We start from the raw sequence: 26,395 nt of genomic DNA, 5'->3' as shown, positions 1-26,395 counted from the left end.
TACTTGTTTTCTAAATCATGAATCATTGTACTTAGGTATTTTCGAGGCTTTTATCATGAGTGTTTGTTAGGGACAGCTCTTGTAATGAGTATAGAAAATAGTAACTATAGTAACAATTAGTAGTGCCTAATAGTAGTGACTAACGATAATAGGTATAAATATAATAAAATTCATTATGAGAATAATCAACTTCAAATCATTAATAAAACTATAAACATAACTCGTCCACACACATAATTCAATTTGATTCTCACTGTTTTTTTCTGGAAACAATCACACTTCTTTCCAACACATCCTTGTCAACGACTTGCTCACGAAAAACCAATAATTATTCGGCATAATGCAAAATACCGTACATAAACTTATTTAATTAACCAAACTTTTGACCACTATCATCGTTTACAGACAAAATTAAGTTACCCTAATGATAATCTTGCCGACTAGTTTTAACATTTTTGACACGGTGTCTACAATTCAGTCAACTAAACGACCTGTATCATAAGATCAATCATGAACAAAAGCCCCGTTCATTCAATTAGACTCATTTTATGCGGCAATCGCCGACCAAAACTGATAACAAACATTGTAACAAAACATTCTAATTCAGTCCAATACAAATAATCATCTAAAAATCAATCATTCTTGAATCGAGGTGACAGACATTTGGTCAGTAGACCCAGTCCAGCTGTCTGTTTCACTCTCACGTATCTTAATAAACTTTGAGCATATTTATTGACTCAGACTGATGGGTCTAATAGTTGACTGTAACCATGGGGATTGGGAAGGGGCGTGAGTTTATTTGGACACGTGACAGTGAATCAGCTTGTAGCAGTGATCCGATTGGATAATCACTAGCACGTGTCAAAATAAATTTATACGTCGTACCCTCTCCATGGTAAGTTCCGTCCAATCTCCATGGTTACTTTTATTTATTTATTTCATCTATTTGTTGACATTAAATACAGACACTCGACAAGGCATTTTATTGTCATATTACTTGACGATTTAAAATTTTATTAAGTTCTCTTATCTAGATTCTAGAAGGACGAAAAATTACTTTTTATACCGATTAGTTTGTCAATGACCAGAAACCAGTGGGAAATGATGCAATGATTTCTTAAAATTTCAAGATAGCAGAAATATGGTTATTCGTCAAGTAAGCTGACAATAATGATAACAACGCTACTTACTGAACTGTGAAAAACACTGTGGCGAAGTGCTTAACACTTTAATCATCACTCATCACAATACACATTACACAATACATTATATTAGATAGTCTAGATATAACAACAATAATCATCACTCATCATGACTCACACAATTCATTATCTGTATCAAGAAGGACGTCTTGAGTGGTATGTTGGGAGTTAGCAGAGACTGCTGGACTTGATAATATGCTGCACAGGGGGTGCCGTACCTGGTAATTATATAATTGGTTAATTAATTGGGTAATTATCAAGTGCCATCTGCAGGTGATAATGGATTGGTGTTGAGGCGATTGTGTCAAGACAGGACAGTCACGGCTCGCGAGTGAATGATACAAGAATATGCTGAATGATGCCGGAATGATGCCGGAACTTGCTCAGTAAGCCCAGCTGTCGAACAGCGGCTGGTGCGAGATGACAATTTAGAATTTTTGGGAGGTGCCGTTAATTTTAGAACGGTGCTGCACCCTGCACACATTTTTGCCGATAATTTAAGGGATTATACTTACAAAATTATCAGGTACAATACAGGTATGTGGGTAGATCTACTGATTACAGCCCTCAATTGATGATCTTCTCAATTATCAGCTTAAGTTTAAGTATTACAGAATCTCGGAGAATGGTTGTGACAGGGAGGGTCGGGGTTTTCCAAGTTGGTGGAAGGTTTCGGTGAGGACGGGTAAATAGGTTACTTGCTGATAGCAGTACTTTAAATGATTACTAAGTAACGAACGACTTGGGATAACCTGATTATACAATCGTAAAATCGATTGAAGTTCAGTCGGTTACTGTTGATAGAGTTGTAGATCCACATATGTCATTATTCTTAATCAATACTTTAATGTAATGAATGACAGTCAGAAGTCTATAATTTTGCTTAATTCCAGGGGTAAAAATGTATTCATTTGCCGGTACCAACTTTTTTGCCGCAAAAACATCTCTTTTGTTTTCCTGGAAATCATTCACATTTTAAGATTCCAGACGAGTAAGAACCGATCAAAGACCACTGATTCAGCCCTGAAATAGATCTGGAATACTAGAACTAAATTGTAAATCTGACAGGACAGAATCATGACCCCATGAGGCCAATTGAAAATTGTGTGCTGGAAGGCACCGTAATAAATGACAGATCTGAGCCGAGTTACTAGTGCGATTCTCCTGAATTTCTCCATCTATGGTGACTGATGATCAACCCAGAACGGATCACCAAGTTCTGAATACAGGACTCAACCAAAGTCATCAGCTGGTAGATTATATCAGCTTATATCAGATTATATGAGCTTCCTTGTATACAAGGAATGAATCCTGATCTTTATATTTTTACTGAGATGGCTGTATTGAGCTAATTAAACCGTGGAAAAATGAATCTTGGAGCTTGAATGGCCGGTCACGTTAAATAAAAGTTGTTTTCGATCAGGTATAACTTGGAAAGTACGACTATGATAAACGATTCCCTTTTTCAAACGTGACTCAAATTGTTATTGCATTAAGCTTTGAAAATTTTATAACTGGTTTCAAATTATGTTCTATCAAATCTAATAACAGCTGCTTAACCACAGTCTCCAGTCTTTCGAGTTTAAATTGAGCTATGACAGTATGACTTGGATCATTTAAACGAATTTTAAGTATTAAATATCCACAAACAGGCAAACCTAAAAGCATTTCATGTTTTCAGGATGTGGTTTCCGATTCCAGCAGACGTTCAGTCTTAAAAAGAAGACGAACTTTTTAGTTTTTAACAATGAAAAAAAAGGATTGTCTGTAAAGAGTCTGCATGGATTTTAAAATAACCCCTCCAACAACCCAGAACTCAGCCAAATGACCATAACAATCGATATAATCATTGCTGTGTTTACATTAGATCTTGAAGCTTCCGTTTGTGTGGTTAAGTCCTGTTAAAACCTATAGCTCCTAAAACCACAAACAAAAATCTTAAAAAGCTGGGGATAGATTTAAGGACAATTTCGCAGAAAGGGTCCTGGTGGATTCCTGTTAGCACCATCTATATGCAAATAAATTATGATAATCCTTGTTTTTAACAAAAATGATAGTCTTGTTAGACCGAAGCCCTCTATCTATCTAATACCGTCAACCGTCTCCAATCTACATGGCTGTTAGACTAGCTGTTTGTTGTATCCAACACAATCTGACCAACTCATATAGTTATAACTACATGTACGTCTAGTGTATAAATACACTAGACGTACATGTAAGTGTGAACTGTGGCTCAGCACAAAGAGGTGTTAGTTTGGTTTTGATAATTCAATCAGATATGGTGAGTACAAGATGGGTATAGACCAGGTCTGAATAGAATCAGTGCTTCCTCTGGTATAGGCTAATAGAATTTCAAGTGTTAGACTGAACACCGTTCAAATGATGAAAAGTTTGGTAATAAAACTTTTATTTCCACGACCCATTATTTTTGATTATACATATAATGCTGGAACTGACTATCGAATTCGATTAGTTCTGTACGTATTTTATCTAGACATAATATTGAAGAGATTAAAGCCATGCAAGTTTTAATGTTTCGTGATTTGTCGCCAAAACAACACTTTACAGGTTACCACAAGCCTCCTATTATGAGCTTAAACGTAGACTCATATCGATTTCATGAAATGGATCGTGAGAATTTATTTGTAGACAATCTGGACCCATATGTTTCCCTTTTAACTGGTTTCGACTTCCCTTTCAGTTGAACATCCCAGTTTTTGTCACGTTTGAAATAAATACCTGGGCGGAGAATGAAAAACTACTATTTCATTATGCTTTGTCCCAATATAATAACTAATAATGAGGGTACATAGAATGGAAGATAGAATTCAATGGTAGTTCCCTTTTGCCAAGAAAATTGACAAATGAAGTGCTCAACTTTGCCGCCAAAGATACCTCTATCAATTTTCAGTAGTATAAACTCACTATACCTCAACATTATTACGGATAAATATAATGTAAACATCGAATTACATGAACTTAAGTGATTTACGGTGACCTACGGAACGGTCAAGCTAAAAATGGGTCTTCGAAAAGAGAAAGGGGTAGCTCACAATTTGGGGCTAGCTTTTCTGTATGTTGGATTTCTATGTGTGCATGGAATGAAGGAGGAAATTGTCTTTAAGAATTTAAGTACCATGAGATAACTGTATGAGATGATTTTATTTATATACCTGTAAATAATAACCGATCTTAGACTTTTACACCTTTATATTTATAATCTAGACTTTTACACCTTTGGTTATTCAAGGATTATATGCCTGGGAATTGTTTCCTCAAGTTTAACCATATTCTTTCTTTGTAAACAGGATTCTTACTTCTGACCAGTAGTCATGGTACGATGGAAACCGATCTGCAATTTTTACACCTTAAACTTGAGAAAATAAACATGTGAAAATTGTTATTTTCTGGAGTTCAAAAGGTGCGAATAGTAAACTTACGTAGCCACCAAAACATCGATTTCGCACCTACGAGAGTAGCTTTCAACGTTTATCCGAAATTCATATCGGTTTATGAAAATAAATACATGGAAAACGAGAAAATCACATTTATTACCTAAAATTTTGCGAACGTTTCTGTTTAAATTTTGGGACTTTAAAACTTTACATTCCATCTGACATGAATTATCCTTGGTGTCTTTAAAATTGATGTTAACGTTATCACAAGCATTAAATTGCAATCATGAGACCACTCAAGCGAGTGCATAAATTTACAAATCCCTTTTTGAATTTGAAAATCTTAAAACTCGGATCATGTGGAGATCATGGATCCGCCGACAAGGTGTACGCGACAAATTTTGAATTTTTGAACCGGAAAAAAGTGATAAGAAATATTCAAGTAGACAGTAGACATCAAAATGAACCGAAGGAACTCAAATTCATTAGACATCCAGGGAAAAAATACCGAATCTTGCCTAATTCCCCTCAGTAAATTTCAGAACAAATTATGGACATTTTCATCTCAATATTTTAATCAGATCGGTGGTAAGGTAAAGGGTGGGGTAAAGGTTCCAGATAATTAGATATCGGAAGTTTTTTAGAAATTGTGGTAGGAAATAGAGACGTATAATTATCTTTAAATGTGATATTCATATCCACTGATCTCCCAAAACAGAGCAGCAGAGTAATTTTCCGGGTTTTCTGGAGATTCATTTTTAGGGCAGCTCTCAATGTCTAACAATGGGTCATTTTTTCAATAAAATTCTTCTTGGCCTGTCATTCGATTATCTGATTATCGTATCGATTTCATGAATGTCTGTACATTTCTGTGTTCATTATAATGGCTTTCTTCACCATCATTAACCATGTCTACGAAATATATTGTAACCGATATAGCCTACTAAAAATTATTAAGTCCACCATATTTCCTTTTCTAAATAACATACTTTCTAAGGTCTGTAAAAACTATGTTAATGTTAGACCTAAGATCGATTAGATTCTAAATAGTAATACACATGTAGCACTTTCCCACAAGTCGTATTTAATGTAAAATATTCTAAAGAGCCTTTACTTGAGAGCCTTTACTTGAGCCGGTGTGCTCCTCTACTCTAAGGACACTGTCAGTTCATGTTACTGGCTGCTGACAGAGTTCTAAAATCCATGTCTACTTTTCTTATTGAATATTTCATTTTAATGATAAACTTTCATTGCCAAATTCCGTTCCTAAAACCTGGATTTCCTAAAGAATTGCCGGTGTCCTGCCTAATCTCCACAGGCACTTAAAACAGTGTAAAGGTCCCAGATTTTGGTGGCTTACTCCTTAAATGAAGCCCTGCAAGGTATATTTTGGCTACGGCTCTGCTTTCAAGCAGAAAACTCTCGACATCCCTGCTTAATACACAGGTTTTCATGATTGACCAGGTTGAGACTTGAAACGAAAATGTTTTATATTAGACGGTTATACCATTGGATCCTGTGAGATAAGATCCAATCAGAGCCAGTTACGATTGTAAGACAAAATCGTACAATACTTTAATAAACACCAGTATGAATACTCACAGACTTCACAGAAAATCCCGAATCAAAGACTGAAGACACAGTCATGTCTATCTATACTTTGAATTCAGGGGCGAATGATTGAAAACAAATTACATAAAAGTAAAAATTAAGAACGGATAAATTCACACTTTTCACAGTTTACACGTTCGGAGCTTTTAAACTGGTAGACTGCGTCTCGGTTAAAACCGTAACACCAGTCACCAGTTACAGCCTTCACCAGCGAGATACAAAGGCCTGTCGAAGAGCTGCCTTGTCAGATTGTCTCACATATTCCGGTACTAGTCCCAGTAATAAGGTTTGATCCTAACAACTGCGCACCCCGACCAACAGTTTCTGGAAACCTGACTGACATTTCTTCTCATTATGGCAGACAATGGAATTCTGCGAGTGTACGTGTATAGTGATGGAATGGAATTGACTTGTAATCAGTTTCCCTAGTAGCAACTGGTATTTAATGGTACTAATCTTGTGATATTATGAAATTTAAACAGATACCAGGACACAAGGGCGGATGACACAAGTGCGGTGGACACTATGGCGGATGAGTATGGCACGAGGGCGTAGGGCACGATGACGCGGACGGTACTTTCCGGTATATGAACTTTTGTTTATAAGCGTCATTTGAACACTTGGAGAGAACCCAAAATATGTTTTCCAGTTTCCATTTCAATTTAAGAGTTGGATTACGACGAGATCAGAAATTATGTTAGGATAACCAACAAAAACACTCGAAATGAATTTTATAAAAAAGCGTATCATAATATTATAATAGAATTAAAACATTAAAATGAAAATAAATTAACAGTTCATTGATCAATCATGCATCAATTAGTAGATCCTAGCTCCTAACACAACTTTCTCATATGGGCTCAGTTTTCTAGTCTCTAAGTTGTAGTCTCTCTCAGAAAAGCCCGAATTGTCAATAATAGTCCAGTTCTCGTGAATCACATAGAACTCTCTTCGTGGATTTGGAGTCCGAATCAGGCATGAGTTGTGGTGGAGTGTACCCTTGTGTCGCTTGGCGGCAGCGGCGGTGCTCGGCATCATGGTGCTTGTAAGCTGTATTCTTTTATCCAGTTGTTAGTTCAGTTGTCACGTGATAATATTGTAACTTATCACGTGACAATACTGTAACTTGACATGTATCTGCTTTACAATATTATCTGCTTGAGTAAGCTCCTCTGGTAGTCCTGGGATCCCGTAGTAAACTCGGTGAGACGACTCTGTAATCAACATGTGTCAGTTGCTTGCGGAGTTTGACAGATCCACGGTATGGGTAATTTAGTGGGGTGACAGTATATAGAGGCATGTTCTAGCAGTGAAATTAGTTGGGAATTGTTGCTATTCTGGGAGTTACAACTATTCTGGGAGTTTGTATTAGTATGTATCTAACATAGGAACAAACGGATTTGATGGGTATATCTTAGAAGCAAATGGTTTTGACGGGTCCATCTTACAGAATTAGAAAGGGTAATTTGGTGGTGTCAGCTTGGTCGTCTTTTGGTCGTCGGCAGAACGCTGGCAGTATTGCACGGCAGAACGCTGGCAGTATTGCACGGCAGAACGCTGGCAGTATTGCACGGCAGAACGCTGGCAGTATTGCACGCTAGTACAGTCTCAGTTCTGCCGTAGTACTGGCGGAGTACTGCCGCCGCTCTGTTGCAGCTTTGCCGACGTTCTGCCATCGACACATTCCGGCAGTAAAATTAGGATAATCTAGAGTTGCTCATAGTTTGCTTTTAAAACAGGATCAGCTAGGAATTTTAGGCGGGAGTTTTTGAAAAGATACCATGGTTTCTTCTTACGCTGAGCCATAAATCACGAAAGTTGCTCCTAAAACAAATTAAATGGAAGATGAATATATTATATATAGACTATTGATGTCATTTTACGATTTTAATCCCATGTAAACTGCTGCTGGTATAATTCCTCGTTTAAACTAGCCTTGATTTATTGAAAGGGGTTAATCACATGCTCTCCTTATCCAACTGTGGAACAAACGACTAAAAACAGTTTTCAAAGAGCTAAAAATGTAGGTCAGTCTGGCCTAGTTGGGTAAGATGTCTGAAATTATTCCTGCTAAAAATACCAGTTGCGGGTGAAATTAAAATCAGATTCATTTAGACGAGGCCATATGCTATTTTCGGGGATTCTTTTGATGAAATTGGTATGTGCGTGACTTTGGCATGGTTTTGATTATTATTCTCAAGGCCTGCAGGGCTGCAGTGCCAACGTTTGGAGGGTAAATAATAAATGGTAAGTGCTCACTAGCACTTAAAACGTTTCCAGCAGACAAGAAGCCATAATAAAACGAATATTATTATTATTTACAATTTCCTGTTTGCACGTTATCATACTCGAGGTTCTCCTAGGTGGTGGCATGGGACCTAATTGTTGGCACCCATCCCCACATAAATAACTACATATTACATACTACATATATCAGATAGGGAGGCAATACACGTTTGTGTGTCCACTAAAATAACATTGCTGTCCAGATTAATTTCTAAAATAAATGACCGATATTGTTCCATTCATTGTTAATTAATTCATTTTAATTGAGTGTACCACCGCCCACAACATCACCACATGTATTAGCTTACTGAGTAAAACCTTCAAAACGCCCCTCAAACAAATCTTACCCGTAGGACTCTGACAAATGCTCTAGTTATTTAACTGGTGGTAATTTTCTCCGGTTGAGTTTCTCCTAATCTGTCATGACAATCAATCAATTTGTTTTCTTTAAACGATAAATAATAACTTTTCTTTGTTAAGATGGACACTAAAAGTGGTGAGATTGTCCTGTCTAGACCGTCTTTTATGTGCTGTGATATGTTAACATATTATTATTTGGGAGAATTATTACATTTTAACTCTGTGGTGTTTTTAACGCTATCTAGTTATAAGTTTACTAAACTATGTATAATGTAAAAGTTAGAAAAATAGGACAATAAGACCCGAATAAGACCCAAATTATACAGCAATGATTGTTTAAACCAAACAGAAGACAGTTATAAAACAGGTTATTGCCGTACAAAAAGGAACTTTATAATTTTTCCAAATCAAAGTTTCAAAATATTAACTTACCAAAACGACTTGTAGCTGAATAATGTGAAGCTCCTGTGAGAATGTCATGAGGAATGCAAGCAGGTCCAGGGCCATGACCCACTCAAATGCTGTAGCCACCAGATGTATGTTGTATCCCTGTAAAGAATTATATTAATCATACTTAGCATACTTAGATTTGAGTTGTCTTCAGTCTGCGAAGTTACAAGTATTTACAAGTATGATGAGTACGGTTTTAGTATTGTTTTGGAATCGTTCATGCATTGTTTTTGGCGTTTCAAGAGATATTTACGGATGATCTGACCAATTGGAGACAGAAAACATGCAGGAATAACAGTTAACAATCAGTAGAACTAGACATAACACTTTAAACTAGCCCTAAAACTAGCCCTAAATCTAGCCCGGTTATATATCGAGCGAGACGAGCCATGGGCGTTCATCTTGTTTCATTCACAGTTCATCCATCCAGCAAACAGGTAGAGCTGTAGAGCATGCAAAAAACGACAGTTTATGAGTTTTAAACGCAAGACTATTTTATGAGACTCAAAAAACATTCCAAAGCGGCACCAGATTGGCGCGAGAAGCCGTGCCAAGATATAGTAATTTGATGAGATGACACTGACTTGCAGGTCTTATCCAAACTGGATTGTCTGACAAAATAAGTCTACTTTTTTAACCAAACATTTTAAATTTTGAATAATCGATAGATAGAACTATATATACTTTGAGAGTTCAAGGGTTTGTTTTGAAATGCTTCACTTCCTGTGCACTGAAGTTCCGAGAAGAAAGGTGATAATTATGGGGTAATTTGAATGCGCCTTCCTTTGAAATTGGTATAATATGTTTGAGTTCCGCTAGAAGAAAGTAAAAATCATAATATTCTCATTGGAGTGGAAATTCCCGGTAATTACAGATTAGATTTATAAACATGATGAGCTTGATTGTTGAAACTTGAAGAGGGAATTAGTGCCCAAAATACTCATCAGTTAACCTTGATTGCAACAAGTTCAAAGAGAAACTCAATTTCCTATGTTTGTTCAGGATTTATCTCCACGGACCACTGCACGCATGCTTCAAGTATCCAGAGAAAATTGTAAATTAAGTTATCTAATCACCAAAAAGGCAGGTGGTAATCAACCAGCGCCTGCGGTTTAATTAGCCAAAATTTCTGATAGACAGGTTTTAGAAATAGTTTAATTAAAATTAATCTCCCGAAAGTATTGCAGAAATTGGAAAACCAGCACCAGTAACACGTACCATGACGTATTACTTGATACTTATTTACTTATCAGCCTGGTTTACTACTATGACATATTGGCCTGCTTTTAAACTTATAATATTACTCACCCCTCTTAAATACATGTTATTCACCACACCACCATGTTACCCCGTCATAATATATTACCTTATTACCTACCTTATTAAATTTTCGTGCAGGGTCGGAAAATGAGGGCTGACAACTCGGTTTTGCATAAGATGACGTAAATAATATTACTAAACTCCAGCGGAAGGAAAAAACACGAGGTGAATTTGCAACATTTCTTCCCAATGATTTTATGCGATGTCTGGTCACGGTTTTTCTTTTATCACACTAAAACGTGACCGTTATTAGAGCGTAGTCCAAGTTTACTGGTCAGGATTTCCATGGGTTGTAATCTCATTAATGGGAATTTGTCGTGATTATGGGAGAACATATCCAGGAATGATTGTGGGAGAATCCTATAAATTAGAGGGTCAATTATGCGGTAATATTATGGAGAAAGAAATTTGATCTGAGCGTTTTTTGGGTGATAGCGACCAAGATTTTATCAGTAGGTAACCGCAGATTGTGTTAAGACTGATATTATAATGCACACTTGGGTGCGCCTAGTACAAACTTGTTCAGTTCTTATCAGCTATTGATTGTAGAATAACTGATAAGAAACGTTGGATATAACAAGTTGTTATACGGGTGTTATAACTGGTTACTTTGAACGTGATCTAATGATTTTTTCTTAAAACCGTAAAAAACATGGAGATACCACCTCGGTTGGGAATAATTTGATATATTACCCGGCGTTTTTCAATGAGAAATATTAGAACTCTAAATTCATGGAACACAGACATGCAAAAGGTGACATGTAAAGAAGTAAACATCTGACTTCCAGAGGAAAATCGAATTTGGCGACCTCGACACAGTGTTAAATTTTAAGAAAAAAACGGAAGTTCTAATAAAATTAGGCCCCCAATATGTCACAATACTCATGCCAATTACCGATCAACAAGGAAAACTTAGTAAAAGTGGAGAAATCGTATACGGAAATAAATGGTATAGATTTCATGGCGAATGAAAGGTTTCATTTCAATGGTTCTTGGACTGAACCAAGTCCAAACAACAAATACACGTGTCTATAGAAGGAAATAACATGCCACTGAGAAACTTTAACGAAACATAAAGGCTTATAATCGAACATGTACCCCGTGCAACAAATCCCCTTTCCTACTGCGCCGACACGTGGAAAATACACGTGTTTTGTAGTGTTTATCCGGAAAGAGAGGGTCAGGGACAGAAGGATTTCGCGATTATTTTGGCCAAAAATCGCGATACCGCGTAATTTATCAGGCTATACATTAAACTACACATAAAATTTGTCGCAAATAATGGGAAAAATCGCGATTCCGTACATGCCGCGATTTCCTTTTGGCCCTGATCAGAGGGATGCCCTTAGTAAACGTTGACACAATCAACACATAAACCCTACATAGAGATGCGGGCTCCGTTTCCATTGAGGTACCTTATCACGCTCGTTCCATAATTTGGACTTTGAATCGGGGTCGAATGGGACCCACTGATACCACGCTACACAACTAGCTGTCATACATGTGTTGGAGTTAAGGTTTCATAACTTTAGGGTTTTTTTTGTGTTTTTTTAAGAGTCTAGGCTGGACCTAGATGGCCCATGAAAGGATAGCATGAGGAATGAGGATGCTCTGCCTGCCTCTGGGATATGGCAACCCTGAAGGAATGTTGGCTAATAATTGGTCATCATGACTTGTACAGTTTTATGCACAATTATTGGATCTGGCCGATGTTGAATTTGGTAATCAATGATTATTTTGATTGTGAAACGTTTTGCATATTTTAAGTCATTGTGAATTTGGATGATTAATGTGATGAACACAGCTTAACTTGACTATCCCGATTTTCTAAGAAGAAACAGCATTAAAAGAGTATTTAAAGAGGAAGAAATCACTAGACTTAGCATAAAAGCAAAGATCACACACCGATCAAAACAAGATATAACACGCAGTAGCAACCACAGTAGAGTACTTTATTACGATTTATTATTCCAAACTCGGGTATTCAAACAATGTCTCCAATCAATCCAATATAGCATCTCAGCATGAACACATTTGGCAAGGTCAGTTTCAGTCACAGTCACAATACAAATAAGTCAAGTAGTTGATAACTTGTTAATACAACTTATATAACTTATATAACTTGTTTATATGTGCTATTAAGTATAAAGTTTCCATTTCACTGGTAGACTAACCTTATCATTTTTGTTCCAGAGCTGAGGTTTACGATCATCATTGAGATGCTCTGAATACCACAATTCAAATGCTTCTTTTGTTGTTATGATCACTATTTTAGTTTCCGTTAAAGACAACATAACTTTACATGTTTTTTAATTTGGTGTTTTACCTACGATCTGATGTGCAAAATCTTTCATAAAATTAAACCTATTCATGTTTTAATCTTGAAAATAATTACGTTATTTGGGATTCTTGTGCTGTAATTACATTCAATGATTATTTCTCAAGCACGGTTCTAGACAATAGTTTTATTCACGACAACTACCAATGAGACTTTATTGTTTTATCTTTTTATGTTAAGCATTAATTTCAAATAAAGTGTGCAGTACAGTCACGGGCAAGTGAGTTCCGAGGAACCCCTAAATAACTAAATAATACAATATGTGTATTGTGTTGTAACAAAAAGTTCGCATTCACCATATTTTACACTTTACAGAACAACTAGGCATTCATTTTGGTAATAACCGTAATATATGAATAATATATTATGTTATAAATATAACAGGATATCTAAAGATATGCACATATTATCATACTTAAAACAACAATTTACCACACGAAATTCATTACTAAGTTACTAACTGGGAATCACGAGATTTATGAATCTGTCACCTAGTTTACACTTTACACTGTAACGTAGACAACACATAATAAAGTTATCGCTGTGTTTCACCAGAAGCAAAACTCGCAAATTCATTGACAAAAGCCACACTTCTCATAATTCGTGTACTGTTTGCCATAACTACGGTCAAAAGTTACGACAAAAATGATTTGCGTAAGGATGCAGCCGCTGCTACGACTGTTTCAGCTGATTTGAAATATTTTTCGTCGGCAGTTGCTGCCAATCTAGGCGGTCTATATGGTGATAAGACAAAAATATGCCCGGTTTTCTAGGCGGCTGCAGCGACTACATCCGTCTACACCTGACCAGGATCAAGACACTCTTAAGACACACTGGCGACTTACGTCATCATTCTTACTCCAGAGCTGAGGCTGTTTGTGATCGTACTGGTGTTGAAGGTGCCACATACCAATTGCTATACCAGTCGTTATGTTCACTTTGTTTAGTTAAGATGGCAATAACTTGGCATTGTTTTTGTAATCAATTAAATTATCTAATAATGCTATAATGCTCTAGTGGATACAATATCTTGTTCATCTCGAACATACTGCAGTAATTCTAAAATTAAGCAAACTCTTTCTAAAACGTGTTCTAGAATTATTTTAGGATCGACAAGCACTCTAACTGAATTAGAGTCCAGGTTCGACAATGTCGAACTTTAGGGTTTGTCCAACTAGAGTACGTGTACAACTAGAGTACGTGTACAACTAGAGTACGTGTACCTTATTTTAGAATGTAGGTTCATTTCAAACTTTACAGTCCAATGGACGTTTCCGGTGTACGTTTTCAGGAATAGGTTAAAACAGTGAACACTTTAACATTGAAATTAAATAATGTACAAAAGACAGTATCCACGTGTTGCATGCTCCAGGAATTCACGACAGCAAATTTGCGAGACATATTTGTTAGTTGTATAGACATATTTGCTGAATGCTGATTGTCAACTTGTGGAGTTAGCTTGTTCTGACAAGTCTATCATTAATTGTCTGACAACGCTAATTGGTTCTCACCTCCTCCGACTGCGGACAAGACTGCGAGGCTCGTATCCTTAACTTTTAGATTGATACAAAATTAAGTTTATATTTTAAAATATCCTAAAAGCAGGACTGTGCGTTTGGCATTAAAAAAGGTGCACTGCTGCGGTGTCTTATCCCTTATTTTACTATTTTTACGGAAATAGAAAGTTTGTTCACACTATGATATTCACACCTAACCGCTCCTATTGTAGAACAGGAATTTAAATGACCTGTTTGTGGTGCTGAAATATGCGAAATACTATCTGAAATACGTGAAATGTTATCTGAAATATGTGAAATATTACCGGTAGATTTTAGGTTGTACCCGTCCAAAGTACGGCTTCCATATTGTTGGTAAATACGGACTCTTGCACTTTAAAAACCCGGGAATCGGGAATAACATTTCGTCAAATTAGCAGTTTTATTTTTGAAGATTCATAACACATAAACTCTTAGGTGTGGAAATTCTCAATTAATCAAGATTAATCGAAATGCAACGCTGCGTCTAGGCTGATTTATGACGCGGTGGTTACCTACAGCAGCCAGCAGCCTGACTCATGCCTTAAGTTTATCAAGTCATTAAAATTCAAGACAGCCGCCGACGTATTATTTCGAAACATTGTTGTGCTTTGATTATAATAAGCCATGCATTCTAACGGAAACCTACCAAGTAATCCTGCAAATAATAACGTTCACAGGGAAAGTCAGGTCTATTCAGCGCATATGCTTATTACTATAATTAGTTTTCATTAAATGTAAATTAAATGCATTATTAAAGTTATTAGTTCAGCGACCTTGTCATCTGAACTCCACGTTTGGTAAGTTTTCTCCACGGTGGATGGTTCCCAAAGGGCAAGGGACCATGCAGAAACTCCGATAGCTTTTAGGCGTTGTTAAGAAATATTACGGCAAGAGTAATGAATGGAAATAAGAAATTAATGTTCATTTAAAACCTTCTTTCAAGTTCTGATTACTCCTTAAATCTATGTAAACATTGCCATATTAATACTGGTTCCAAATACCTATACCTTTCCAAAATGGCTATATCTAATAAAATGTAATCCATCCCGCTCTATTTATACAGATAAATACCCAACTAACCGTCTGACATCACCCCACATACATGCAACATGTTTTAAGATTTATACCCCGTCTTTACGCCCACACAACCCAATTATCCCCAATTATCCCTACTTTCGTCCCCATAATCCCCCCACTTCTATATCACAATCCTTCACACTCCAAATTTTAATCTTTCCTCTCGTCTGGAAGTATCGATAACGATTAGTTGATTACAATTATTAGTAGGAAGTGAACAGTGAACGATTATTTCGAGGCAGGCTGCCCATCAGCCCTAATAATTCTCGGGGACTGCAGCGATTAAAGTAATTTCATTGACTTCGGTAGGACGGTGCCAACAATACCTACATTTCGCCTGACTAGACTGTTTGTATTGGTGGGGAGGTGGTGGAGGACGATAAAATTATTATTCTACAGAACGTTGTTAGCTAGCAGCGGAAATTAAATGTGTTTTGGAATAAAATTATATTAAATTTGTTCTAGTAAAATTATATAAAATTCCAGTAAAATTATATTAAATTTATTTTTGTAAAGTTCAATTTTTCAGAGACAAATTTTGCAAATTGTACATAAAATCTCTCTTCAATATGCAGAGAATTGAAAAATTTTATTAACTCATAAAACTGTGATCGGAGAATGAGTATCTCGACGTATGCTTATCCAACAATAATCGTTAACGTACTTTAAACCCATCCGATTTTCAACTTTTAAAATTAGCATAATTGAAAAGAACAGAGTTTAATTTTAAAAACAAAGTTTAGTCTACAGTGCCGTCTACACGGAACCGTCCCCATTTTAAAAGCCCCAAAACCCACGCCAGGATGCGGAGAGAATACTGTGGTGAATGGGTCGGTTAGTGGGAGCGGAGTAAGAGATACCAAATACCGACACATTACTACAGACGAAACCGGGCTCTCCCGCCAACCTGGCCAGAACTTTAAAAGTCAGGTTAAAACTTTTACCCGGACACAATTGATTGCAAAAATGCGTAACATAAAGTTAAGGGTAAATGTGGGGAGCCTTTGAAAGTCAGGTCACCTGATATTGCAGTTACAAACTGGGGAACTGGGAGCTCCAAAGCTTGGAGGTCTGGAGTGAGGGTTCCGGGCAGTGCTGCTAACATACGGTATGTTCTGGTGGACGTGTTTTAGCTTTTTAGGGTCTGAGGAGGCGACTAGCGGTCAGATCACCAACGTAATTGAGATAGATGTACGAGACATAATAATATGTAATACGGGTTTCCACTTTCCTTGCGCGTGTATAAGAAGTGTTCCTGCACGAAATTGAGCCTCTAATTGTTCCTCAAAACACAGCAGTGTATCGTCTTATTTCCAGCGGCATTATGCCCTGGCTCCTTATGCTCCAGGCTCCTTATCCTGGCTCCTTATCTGGCTCCTTATTATGGATCCTGATGCTTATCCTTGGTTTAGCGTCATTATGTCCGATGGTCATTTTGCTTCATAATGTCTAGACTCAGTTAATTGAAAATATTTAACTGGTTATTATACTAACTTGTATGTAAATGCGAATGTTAGATTAAACTTAAATGTTTTCAACTTTTGTAAGGCTCGTTTCCTGTCTGAGAAACAGATTCACAATTCCAAATTTGAGGCTAAGAATTATACTTAAGGTGTTAACTTTCAGGTCTAACACGTCGATGATTCCGACTGAATTCTGAACAAATTTTCTCATTCTTGACACAATTCAAGAATAAACACAGCTTACCACAGCCCAAATATAAAATACAGCCCTACCAAGTTTTAAAATGCTGAAGACAAACTTAATCTCCGGCTAAAATTTTGGTATATTTCAACACTGATAACAGTGTAAATAGTTCCGCTATTTAGACGGCTGTTTTACAGCAGAGAAACCTTTAACTTTCAACTTCCTATCTACTTCGCCTGACATGTTTAGTCACGTACTTAGATGCTCTACATTAACAGACATTACTCAGTGGTTTTAGAGTGTTGATTAAGGCCAAAAATACGCGCTCTAAATTTAAAATTATGGGGATAAGTTAACACTTATTTTCATATTTTAATTGATGTTCCCGCCCGCGGCCCTGCATAATTAATTTTCCACAATTACCTCCAAACTGTGAAGTGTTTATCCAATTTATTTTAATTAACAACTTGCAGACAATCACCCTTGTGAATATGTCTAAATTCATCAAACTATGCTAATTCAACGATTTATTAATAATTTTCATGAACAGACTTATACTTTCCACCCTAGTTTAATAAAAACAGAGTCACTATAAATTACCCGTGTTTTTGTGCCCCTATAAATAAATTACCAGTGATGTCAGGGTATGTTATCTTGTAGGAGTTACGTGGGCTGATTATGTGACCACATGTGCAAATTTAATAACGAGGAGTAGAGAAATCTGGAGACGAAACCAGTTTTATGTTTCCTCAAAAAGAAGGATAAGTTGTTAAATTTAGCTGCTTTCAGATTAAATCCGTGACACATTCACGAGGAAAGGTTATTTTTTAAATAATATTCTGCTTTTGAATTTTGCAAGAGAAGGATTTGGAAGTTCCACTTTCTATCATGTATTTTTCTACCATGTACTATCTATCTGAGATGAAAAGTGTACCTTTAGGAACTTATTTTGAGCTTATATTGAGCTATCTGGGATATTGTACGCTAGTGTCCAATTTCAATACACAGAGATAAATAACAGTCAAGTGCTCCGCTATCAGAACAGAACCCCATGCAGCTACACAATTTGAAACTAGGAATGTTCCCCATATTTCAATAGCTTGGATGGAAGCTGTTTATTGAATTTATGTACCCGCGGCGGCATACTGTGTCGGAATAATGAATGTAATGTAATGTATCATTAACACACCAGAAACTATGTAATATAACTTGTGTACTCAACCTCATACTTTTAAAACATTCACCACTGTTTTATGCATCATGTGCTATTGACTATCGTATCATGGTAAAACTTGTGTTAAAATCATATTCCTCGTGAAACAAATTTCATGTCATGTAACAAACATGATTGTTTACAGCTTTAAGTATAATATTGAATGTACTCATTGTACAACCAAATCATACATTCAATCACTCTTAAGCATACTCCGTTCAAATTAAATGCTAATCTAATTTTTGTATTTTGTATCAATATTAGTACTACAATTCAGACACTGGAAACTACTCAGAACGTGATACCAATTACGGTACTCAGCCTACACTAACGACAAAGTCTGAGTACAACAGACGTGAATAGACTCATGAACAGGAGCCCGGACAAAAACAGGGTGCAGATCATTACGAGGGGCAGACTTTAATAGAATAGAGTAATAGTGCGGACTAGAATATAATAGTGTAGGCTGAATAGACCCTATAGTTAGATTTGGAGATTATTGGAAACGAGATTAGATTTAGCCCTGTTTCGTTTAATATCATTCACGTGTGACATTGCTACTCAGTATTCAGGGGACTGTGATCAAGACAGATCTAATTCATTTTAGAGATTGGAATTGGATCTTTTTCTTGAATCTGGATAAATCTACGAGAGATAATCTACTAACATTGTAGGAATTTTATTAATTCGCACAGTTTCAAGTTTTACAAGTTCATGAAATATTGCCACGCGTACCGGGCCATTGCACCCGCAAAAGGTGACGAGTACTTTTCGCAGTCGCTATAAAATCACTCCCTGACAATTGTTAGACTACATCAATGTGAAGAAACACTCACTCAAGCTCGATAGTATATCACACTTAATCACACACTTAATCACACTTAATCACACACTTCAATACCACTACTCGCACCTTGTCGTTAGAAGACCAGAGAAGAGCGTTAGGATTATCCGGGCTCGCCTCCCACACTGAGTTTGCTATGGACGCTGTTATTATAACTATCACATGTTAAGGCATTTCACTTTCTCTCTCACACTGGTTTCACTTTCACTTTTACTCTAGTGTTACTCACAAATTCTCAGTATGTCATTTTAAAATCTACTAAAATTCTCATTATGTCATGTTAAACCATACGCCACTTTTATCTATTCTCATTTTTATGACGACAATGACGACATACAGTGCAGACTAAAAGTGTGTGACGTAACACGCAATTTGTTCTGACCAGTCCCACCCAGTACCAAGATTAACCGGAATATTACAAGTATGCCACAAATCATTGTCATACTATCTCACACTTGCGCTTCTAAGCACCACAATCGCTTTCCGCACAATTTCACCATATCACTGCACGTAACCCGCCATATCACTCCACCTTCTCAAATACTCGCAAATACATGAAATTTCTCAGAAGAGCTCATTACGAAATTGCCACTTCTGACTGAGATTCCAGACCGTAGATTAGGTCAACAATGCAGGTAAAGTGCTAGGTATTTCACCAATTGACGTTGTGACGGAACAATACCTCAACTACAACCAGACGACTACACTAATGAGGCCACGGTGAGAACCCTTTTCCGGGGTCGGAGAATTTGTTAACTAGTCGGGACAACAGATTTTTTAATAGCTGATTGGTAATAGTCCGCCGTTTCCAATTAGCTACACCTAATTTTATACTGTGTGTTAAACGTGGTGAGTTTTATTTATCTTATTTGCGGTAAAAGGATACTGATGATAAAGCTGATGGCGGAGAGAAATGCCATGAAGAGTCGAGCCTTGGCGTACCCTCGCTCGTCCACACCAAAGTTAACGTCCCGTCGGAATCCCAGCGATGCAATCAGGAACATGTAGACTGTACCTGAGGAGAGTTGGGGGTTTAGCCACGTGTTCTAAAGGTTTGTTTAGTCACGTGTTCTAAAGTTGAGAGGGGAGTTCTGCCCGACGTCTGAACTCGGAACTGACGCCTAGAAATGTTTTTAACAAAATAAGGTCACGTATTGCGGGAAGGGGAAGTTTCCTGTTTGAGTTCTTTTCAGGGCAACTTTCTTTTCACGAATGAGTTACAGGATAAACGTACGGTATTGTCCTATTCAGAATATGAGACGTAATGTGTTCACGGAAGGAGGGAAGGAGTGCACGTGTAAGGTTCTTTCAAGACACTTACTTTGGTGAATGTAATTTTTAGGAGATGGAGAGAAATGAAAAAATGGGAGGAGAATCTTTCGGGGAAAGTTGACAGATTCTTAGCTTGACTGATTACAGAATATTTTACACTCGTCGTATTCCTCAGTCCTCACGTTATCATACTTAGTGTTATTATGAACGAAAACAGAACCGATCAAATCCTAATTTGGAAAAATTTGGTGATTTATTCAGCATAATTTGTGGTGAGTCAGAGCGTCGAGAAGAAAGGGGATTTATCTATTTTGAGGCCTGTAAAAGATTTTGCTAACCATGCACTTAGACGTGAAGAGTCTCCGCTTCTCGCTCTTAAGTCAACGGTAAATTCCCAAATTGGTGTCAATTGGATACAATATACAATATTTGTAAATTTGTAACACAAAATAATGAAAATATGTTCCGATCCGAGAATTTAATGTGATTAGAGAAATTACGCGGCCCTACCGGGGATACAGGTAGAAAGTTCGAGATCAAAGGGACGAGCACTTTTTATAGTACATACTTATTTAAGGAATTTGTACTGCAGGTGCAGCTCGAGATGATCAAATAAACTTACCTCCAATGAATGCCATCATCGCCCCCAAAACGTGCACTGCCAATACGTTAGTTTCCTGAAAAGAAGACGTCTGTTAGAAGCAAGTAGGGAACACCCGGTTACTTCACAAGATACCGTTCCACTTTCCCCCTCAATGTGGCTACTGGTCCCTGCCCCACCCTTCACTACTGAATAGCCAATACGTGCTAATTTATACAGGGGAACAAAGGCAGGTTTCGCCAAGTCTGTAAGTTCTGCTTTCCGTTTTTAACTTTATTTTACTGAAATATAGCGACAGAAAATTGAATGCCAGTCGGCGGGGTTTTTCTCCGCAGAAGTACTGACACAGATACTTGGCATGATTCAGGTACTTGTTACACTATTAAAAGTGTCACGGATCTGTTACAATACTTTACATACTGACATGTTGCCAGATGTAATCATGTCCCGTCATTCTAACTAATAGACATTGCAACAGTAGATATACACCAACAATATCCATTGTTCACTTTCAAGACACTCTAGGAAGTCCGGTCCAGCTTATAGCGGTGGGGAGCAGGCGGGACAGGTTCGTGTGACTATTTTTTAACTTATTTTCTAAAAATGTGAAACACACGAGGTTATTTTCTAAAATTGTGAAACACGGTTAAGCGTGATTTTGTTCGGCAGCACGCACGGTGTAAGGTTGTAACTGGTCCAGTGGTTATAAATACCCGAAGTGTTCAAATCGACTTAAAATTACTGCCATACCACTGCTGCATTTATTTGAATAACTTATGATAAATTTATTAAGCTTTAAAATTTCAGAAATTTGATTACACATTTTTGGATTATATAACAGACAAAGAGATTTATTTTCAATCATTTGGTTCATAACTACAGTTATGTGTTAACAATTTATATAGATAAAAACTTGATTAAGCTAATATAATTAAGTTTGATTCATGGAATGAACGAACCTGGAAGGCACCCACTACCATAATTCCAAAAGCAGCGACGTATCCGATTACGAGAGCAGCAGTATTAATTCTTGTTACCGCCGAACTGCATTGTCTATTGTACTGTACTACGTGCAGGTACTTTAGCGTGAATATCGCTAGTACTGAAATTTAACAGTTAATAATGTGTTTAACAATTTACCATTGTGAGTTACGACATAAACATTCAGATTCACGTTAAGCTAGTAGTTCTATTTGGGACGTTCACACACCCAAATCTAGTTGGAAGATCTATTATTTTAAAGAAAACGGGAGTTCACTCACATACAACCGCCGCACAGTTGAGGAATAGAGTAAAGACACAAGATTCTGGAGGGAACGTGCCAGTGTCACTGAAAAAGTAAATCATATTAAGTTTAGTTGTTCATATTATTGGGGTATTTTCCAGTGTCTTACGGAATAGTTCCGGAATATTTACTCTTAATTTATCAAAGGATCTCCGATGAGAGTTATCCCGGTAAATACTGTAAATAATTTGAGTGTACGAATTCGTTCTTTCCTAAGTAACTACCACATTCCTCACTCCGCAGGTCGCTTTTCTTGTGAGTTATTTAAGAAAAATACAGCCAGCAAGATCTTTAATCCCCCGGAATAAAAGTGCTCAAACCCCCAAATTAATAATTCATCAATTTTCCAGGAACTATATTGGTTAATCTAAACAAAGACTTCAATATATTTGAAGGCCTTCTTTTCAATTTACGAGACACTATTTAATTAAAAGGAACAGTATGAAGTTTATCCTAAACTCTAAAATCTTAATACCTGATATAAGGAAAAGCAGCTTCTACGTGACCATACGCCACAGCCATACAATAACACATAACAATACCTCCCCCTATCAACAGTGTCAATAAAAAGGGGAGATATCCCAGTAAACTGCCAAATCCTTGCACGGTCATCGTCTTGCTGCATTGTACAGGCAAATGTGGAGGGGGAGCCATCTTGGTCTAAATTGGTTTAAGTCAGTGAAAGTAAATGAAAATAAAAAATTCAGTGAATCAAAATGGAGTTTCAAGATAACAAGCAAATACATCAGACCAATTTTCGGTTGAAAACAAATGACATCTTTCATGAGGAACAATCACAAATTATGTAGCGTAAATGTATAAATAAAATTGAAAATTTGAGAATTGAAACTATGATTAAGAGAGTAAATGATTAAAAACAACTTTTTCAGTTGCAAGGTAAAACTGTTCAATAATTTTATTTTTCTGCTTGATTTAGTGATACATTTTTGTTAGGTGAAACTTTGGTGTTTTAATTTAACATCAACAAAATTTCCGGAATTTCTATGATTAAGGTTAACCTAACAAAGATTCATAACATAGTCATACAGAGGAAGAATACAATTAATAGCATTAATTGTATTCTAAAAACTATCCCAGAAGAGAGGAGAAGACTATGCGGCTATTATGTGTTACATGCGCACCAGGATTAGATTCTCAATCCTCAGGAGCACCCTGATAGCGGTCAGGGGTGAGAGAGGGAGACGGCAATCGTATACATTGCCAGTCAGTGTAACTTCGTTTAACTTGATACCTGCCACCATGGACTATGAATGTTTCTTTTGGTATTGAGATATTGGTATCTCAGATCACGTGTACATCGTTCCTTTTTTTATGACACAGTAATTTATTGACACTCACAGCTATAATTTTAATCATTGAATCAGTATTTTTATCTGTGCTCTGCGTAATGCATCACATGAATCAGTTTTTAATCTATTAACTTATTACACGTTTGTGCTCTGCTTTAGCATCACTTGACTATTTAAAAAAATTGTTTGTTCAGGCCATGACCTTATAGTCAGCCAATTGGCCATTGCTGAAATATTTTATAATTGTTTGACACTTTTTCCTTCATTAATAGCATTAAAGAGAAGAAACAATACTGCCAAAGTCAGCAGACCCTCAATTACAAATGACGGTTATGTTTGATGCAGGTCTCCCTACTCGGATTTCATCGCTTATTTTTATCTGATACTATTGTAAAATGCTCTATGCACATTTTCAGTTAAACATTTGAAATTAGCACCATGAATAAAGTACGATGACCAGAGGAGATGATATTATTGATTGTAGGAACAAACTAAAAGAATAGTAAAAGAGATTCGCAATCATGAAATCCCTACAAAATATTTTGATCGATGTATCAGAATATGAAATAAAAAGCATAATATGAACTTATTGATCAAGGCATTCTAAACACAAGCAGAAAGCCTGTCTGTCGGACACTAAATATTGGACAATACCTCATTCTGCCTACAAAAAAATTCTTGTTTCATTGATTTGTTGCTATCAGTAGTAAACCCACGATGGGGTGGCATGTGCTAATATTTCATAACAGGAAACCTATTGGTTGGTGTCAAGACATTTGAAAATCAAATTTAAAAAGCACTGATAAAAACTGTAGCCGAGCTCCTTCAAGAGGCTATACACAGAGATATTTACACCTCCCAACGTGTGAGGGCAGGGCACCTTCAAGCTTAAATTATTCACCTTACTGAGGCAGTCAACCAACGCGCGGCTTTATTTTTATGATATGATATGTTTTGATTGTTATTAATAAATACCAAAAGTTAAATTTGTTTTCCTGTGAAGAATTGAATCCCAAAGGCCAAAGGGACCACATCTGATAGATCCAGATTGAATATTGTGGCTATTGGTCATATGGCCGAAATTGGAAGAATCACCGATCAATATGCCCCTTCAAAGACAGAAATCCAGGCCTAATGTTTCCCCCCTCCTCCCTTAAATTTTTCCTTTTTGCTGCCCCTTGAGAGGATTTGGTACCCCCAAATATTTTTTGCGCCATCAGAACATTCAATTGGCGGAATATTGTACAAAACAGACATGTTTTCTTCAAAAAGGCCTAAAATTCAGAAAAATCTGTTTTGGTGGTATCACTGCAACAGATTTCATAAAAGACCACAAGAGCTAATTTCAAACAAAAGGAAGAAAAACTAGAGTTAGCTTCACAGCCATCCTAGTGACTCATCACAGAACTGAAAGTAAGCATAGGACGAACATGTAACAGCAGAATAGAAGATAAAGAAGGACTCATCCCAGCAGCAAAAAAAGACTTATGAAAAAAAGACTTATGAATATTGATAAACCTTACTGACTATATTATGATTTTTATAAGATTTTATCAATCTTACCACATGACTATTATACTATTGACAGATCAACCAAAGTGCAGAGACAAATAAAGAATCATGTAACCTCCTCAAATTGGTAAAACTTTTATTGACTAGGCGGCGCTCAGCCTGCCATTCCGCCGAATCTCTATTTATGAACATTATAGCCTGGGGTCTCCAGGTAAGGTGAAACTATGTGACAACAAATTATTTACATCGAGAAGCTACATGCAACGAAGATTAGCCATTCATAAAAAATGTATCAGTCATCACAAAACTAAGAAGTAGCGATGTAATAACTTCCAAAAGGTTTAATATGCTCACACTATTACTTTTGATCCTCCACAATAAGAGGATGTGAAAGAAACTGTTTGTTAATAGAACTCTTAGCTTGCGAGATAAAGTAAGGTTCTAGTCTAACGAATAGAACCACTTTGATTGCAATCAGTGGGAAAATTCAGTGAATTAAAAACACAAGGAATTCGTTTGTAAATCTTTTTTGCTTTCTAATCCCTAAAATTAACAATCAAAAACTTAAGTTTTCTTATTTTTTTCTGATCTCGCAATGATGGTGGCAAGAACAATTTAATAATGTGCGGTGCTGCCCGGTATTGCAGGCCATGCACATGATGTGACATGATTATTCCGTAGTTGGCTCATGTACAATTAAATAGAGAGTTAATTAGCTTGCCAGTATATTGATTGCTACTTCCATGGATATCCATGGAAGTAGCAATCAATGTACTGGCAATCTAATTAACTAATATTAATTAAATATCGCGCATAAGAATTGACGCGCGCCGCCAAGTAAAATATAAAAATTGAGAAAGTACAAATAGCTCGCAACAAAAAAACGGCTGTTAATTTTTAACTTTTGAATTTTTAAGCTGTGACAACAGACAATTAACAAAAATTATGAATTCAATTGCGTTTTTGTAACATGTAATAATTCGATGATGATTAATTACTTTTATACACTGGATTGTCACGTAACTTTTTCAACTAATTGTTTTTTAGCAATAAAGTTACCTGGCACACCAGTCCCTGTGCGCGCTGCGCGGCGTTCTTTTCAGGCTTAACCTGAATATTAGGAGATATATATAT

General features: G+C 36.6%; 2 protein-coding genes across 7 annotated transcripts in view; both read right to left on the bottom strand.

Annotated features, from left to right (window-relative positions):
* LOC134814051 (eukaryotic translation initiation factor 3 subunit E-like) overlaps nt 1-25,498 on the bottom strand; it is an 88,891-nt gene extending 63,393 nt beyond the window's left edge. The window contains exon 1 of the mRNA XM_063822043.1: nt 25,493-25,498. The gene's annotated coding sequence lies outside the window, so the exon portion shown is untranslated. The remainder of the gene's footprint in view (nt 1-25,492) is intronic.
* On the bottom strand, nt 134-23,106 carry LOC134814131 (DNA damage-regulated autophagy modulator protein 2-like). Of its 6 annotated transcripts, none has more exons than XM_063822169.1 (8): nt 22,915-23,105; nt 22,417-22,484; nt 22,114-22,256; nt 21,176-21,230; nt 20,168-20,296; nt 13,808-13,899; nt 9,287-9,403; nt 134-1,420 (listed from the first exon to the last, which is right to left on the bottom strand). In XM_063822169.1, the coding sequence occupies exons 1-8, from the start codon at nt 23,091-23,093 to the stop codon at nt 1,310-1,312; spliced, it is 894 nt and encodes a 297-aa protein (XP_063678239.1). In that variant the 5' UTR covers nt 23,094-23,105; the 3' UTR covers nt 134-1,309. The 6 variants fall into 6 exon arrangements, with proteins under 6 accessions (XP_063678239.1, XP_063678238.1, XP_063678237.1 ...); XM_063822168.1 differs by lacking the exon at nt 13,808-13,899 and adding an exon at nt 12,799-12,890; XM_063822167.1 differs by lacking the exon at nt 13,808-13,899 and adding an exon at nt 12,007-12,125.
* Nucleotides 25,499-26,395: the final 897 nt, after the last annotated feature.

The sequence above is a fragment of the Bolinopsis microptera genome, chromosome 4 (genome assembly GCF_026151205.1).
Source record: "Bolinopsis microptera isolate Bmic1 chromosome 4, MBARI_Bmic_1.0, whole genome shotgun sequence".
Classification (NCBI taxonomy): Eukaryota; Metazoa; Ctenophora; class Tentaculata; order Lobata; family Bolinopsidae; genus Bolinopsis; species Bolinopsis microptera.
Note: the sequence above shows the minus strand (reverse complement) of the source record. Positions and strands in the feature narration are given on the sequence as shown.

What these genes read in the sequence shown, in the direction of transcription:
- LOC134814131 (XM_063822167.1), bottom strand. Translation starts at nt 23,093, where the DNA reads ATGGCTCCCCCTCCACATTTGCCTGTACAATGCAGCAAGACGATGACC. An exon ending in GCTGCTTTTCCTTATATCAG is followed by an intron (nt 22,485 to 22,914) that starts GTATTAAGATTT and finishes TTACTTTTTCAG; the next exon opens with TGACACTGGCACGTTCCCTC. An exon ending in AACGGAGCCCGCATCTCTAT is followed by an intron (nt 9,404 to 12,006) that starts GTAGGGTTTATG and finishes AATTCTTTACAG; the next exon opens with GGATACAACATACATCTGGT.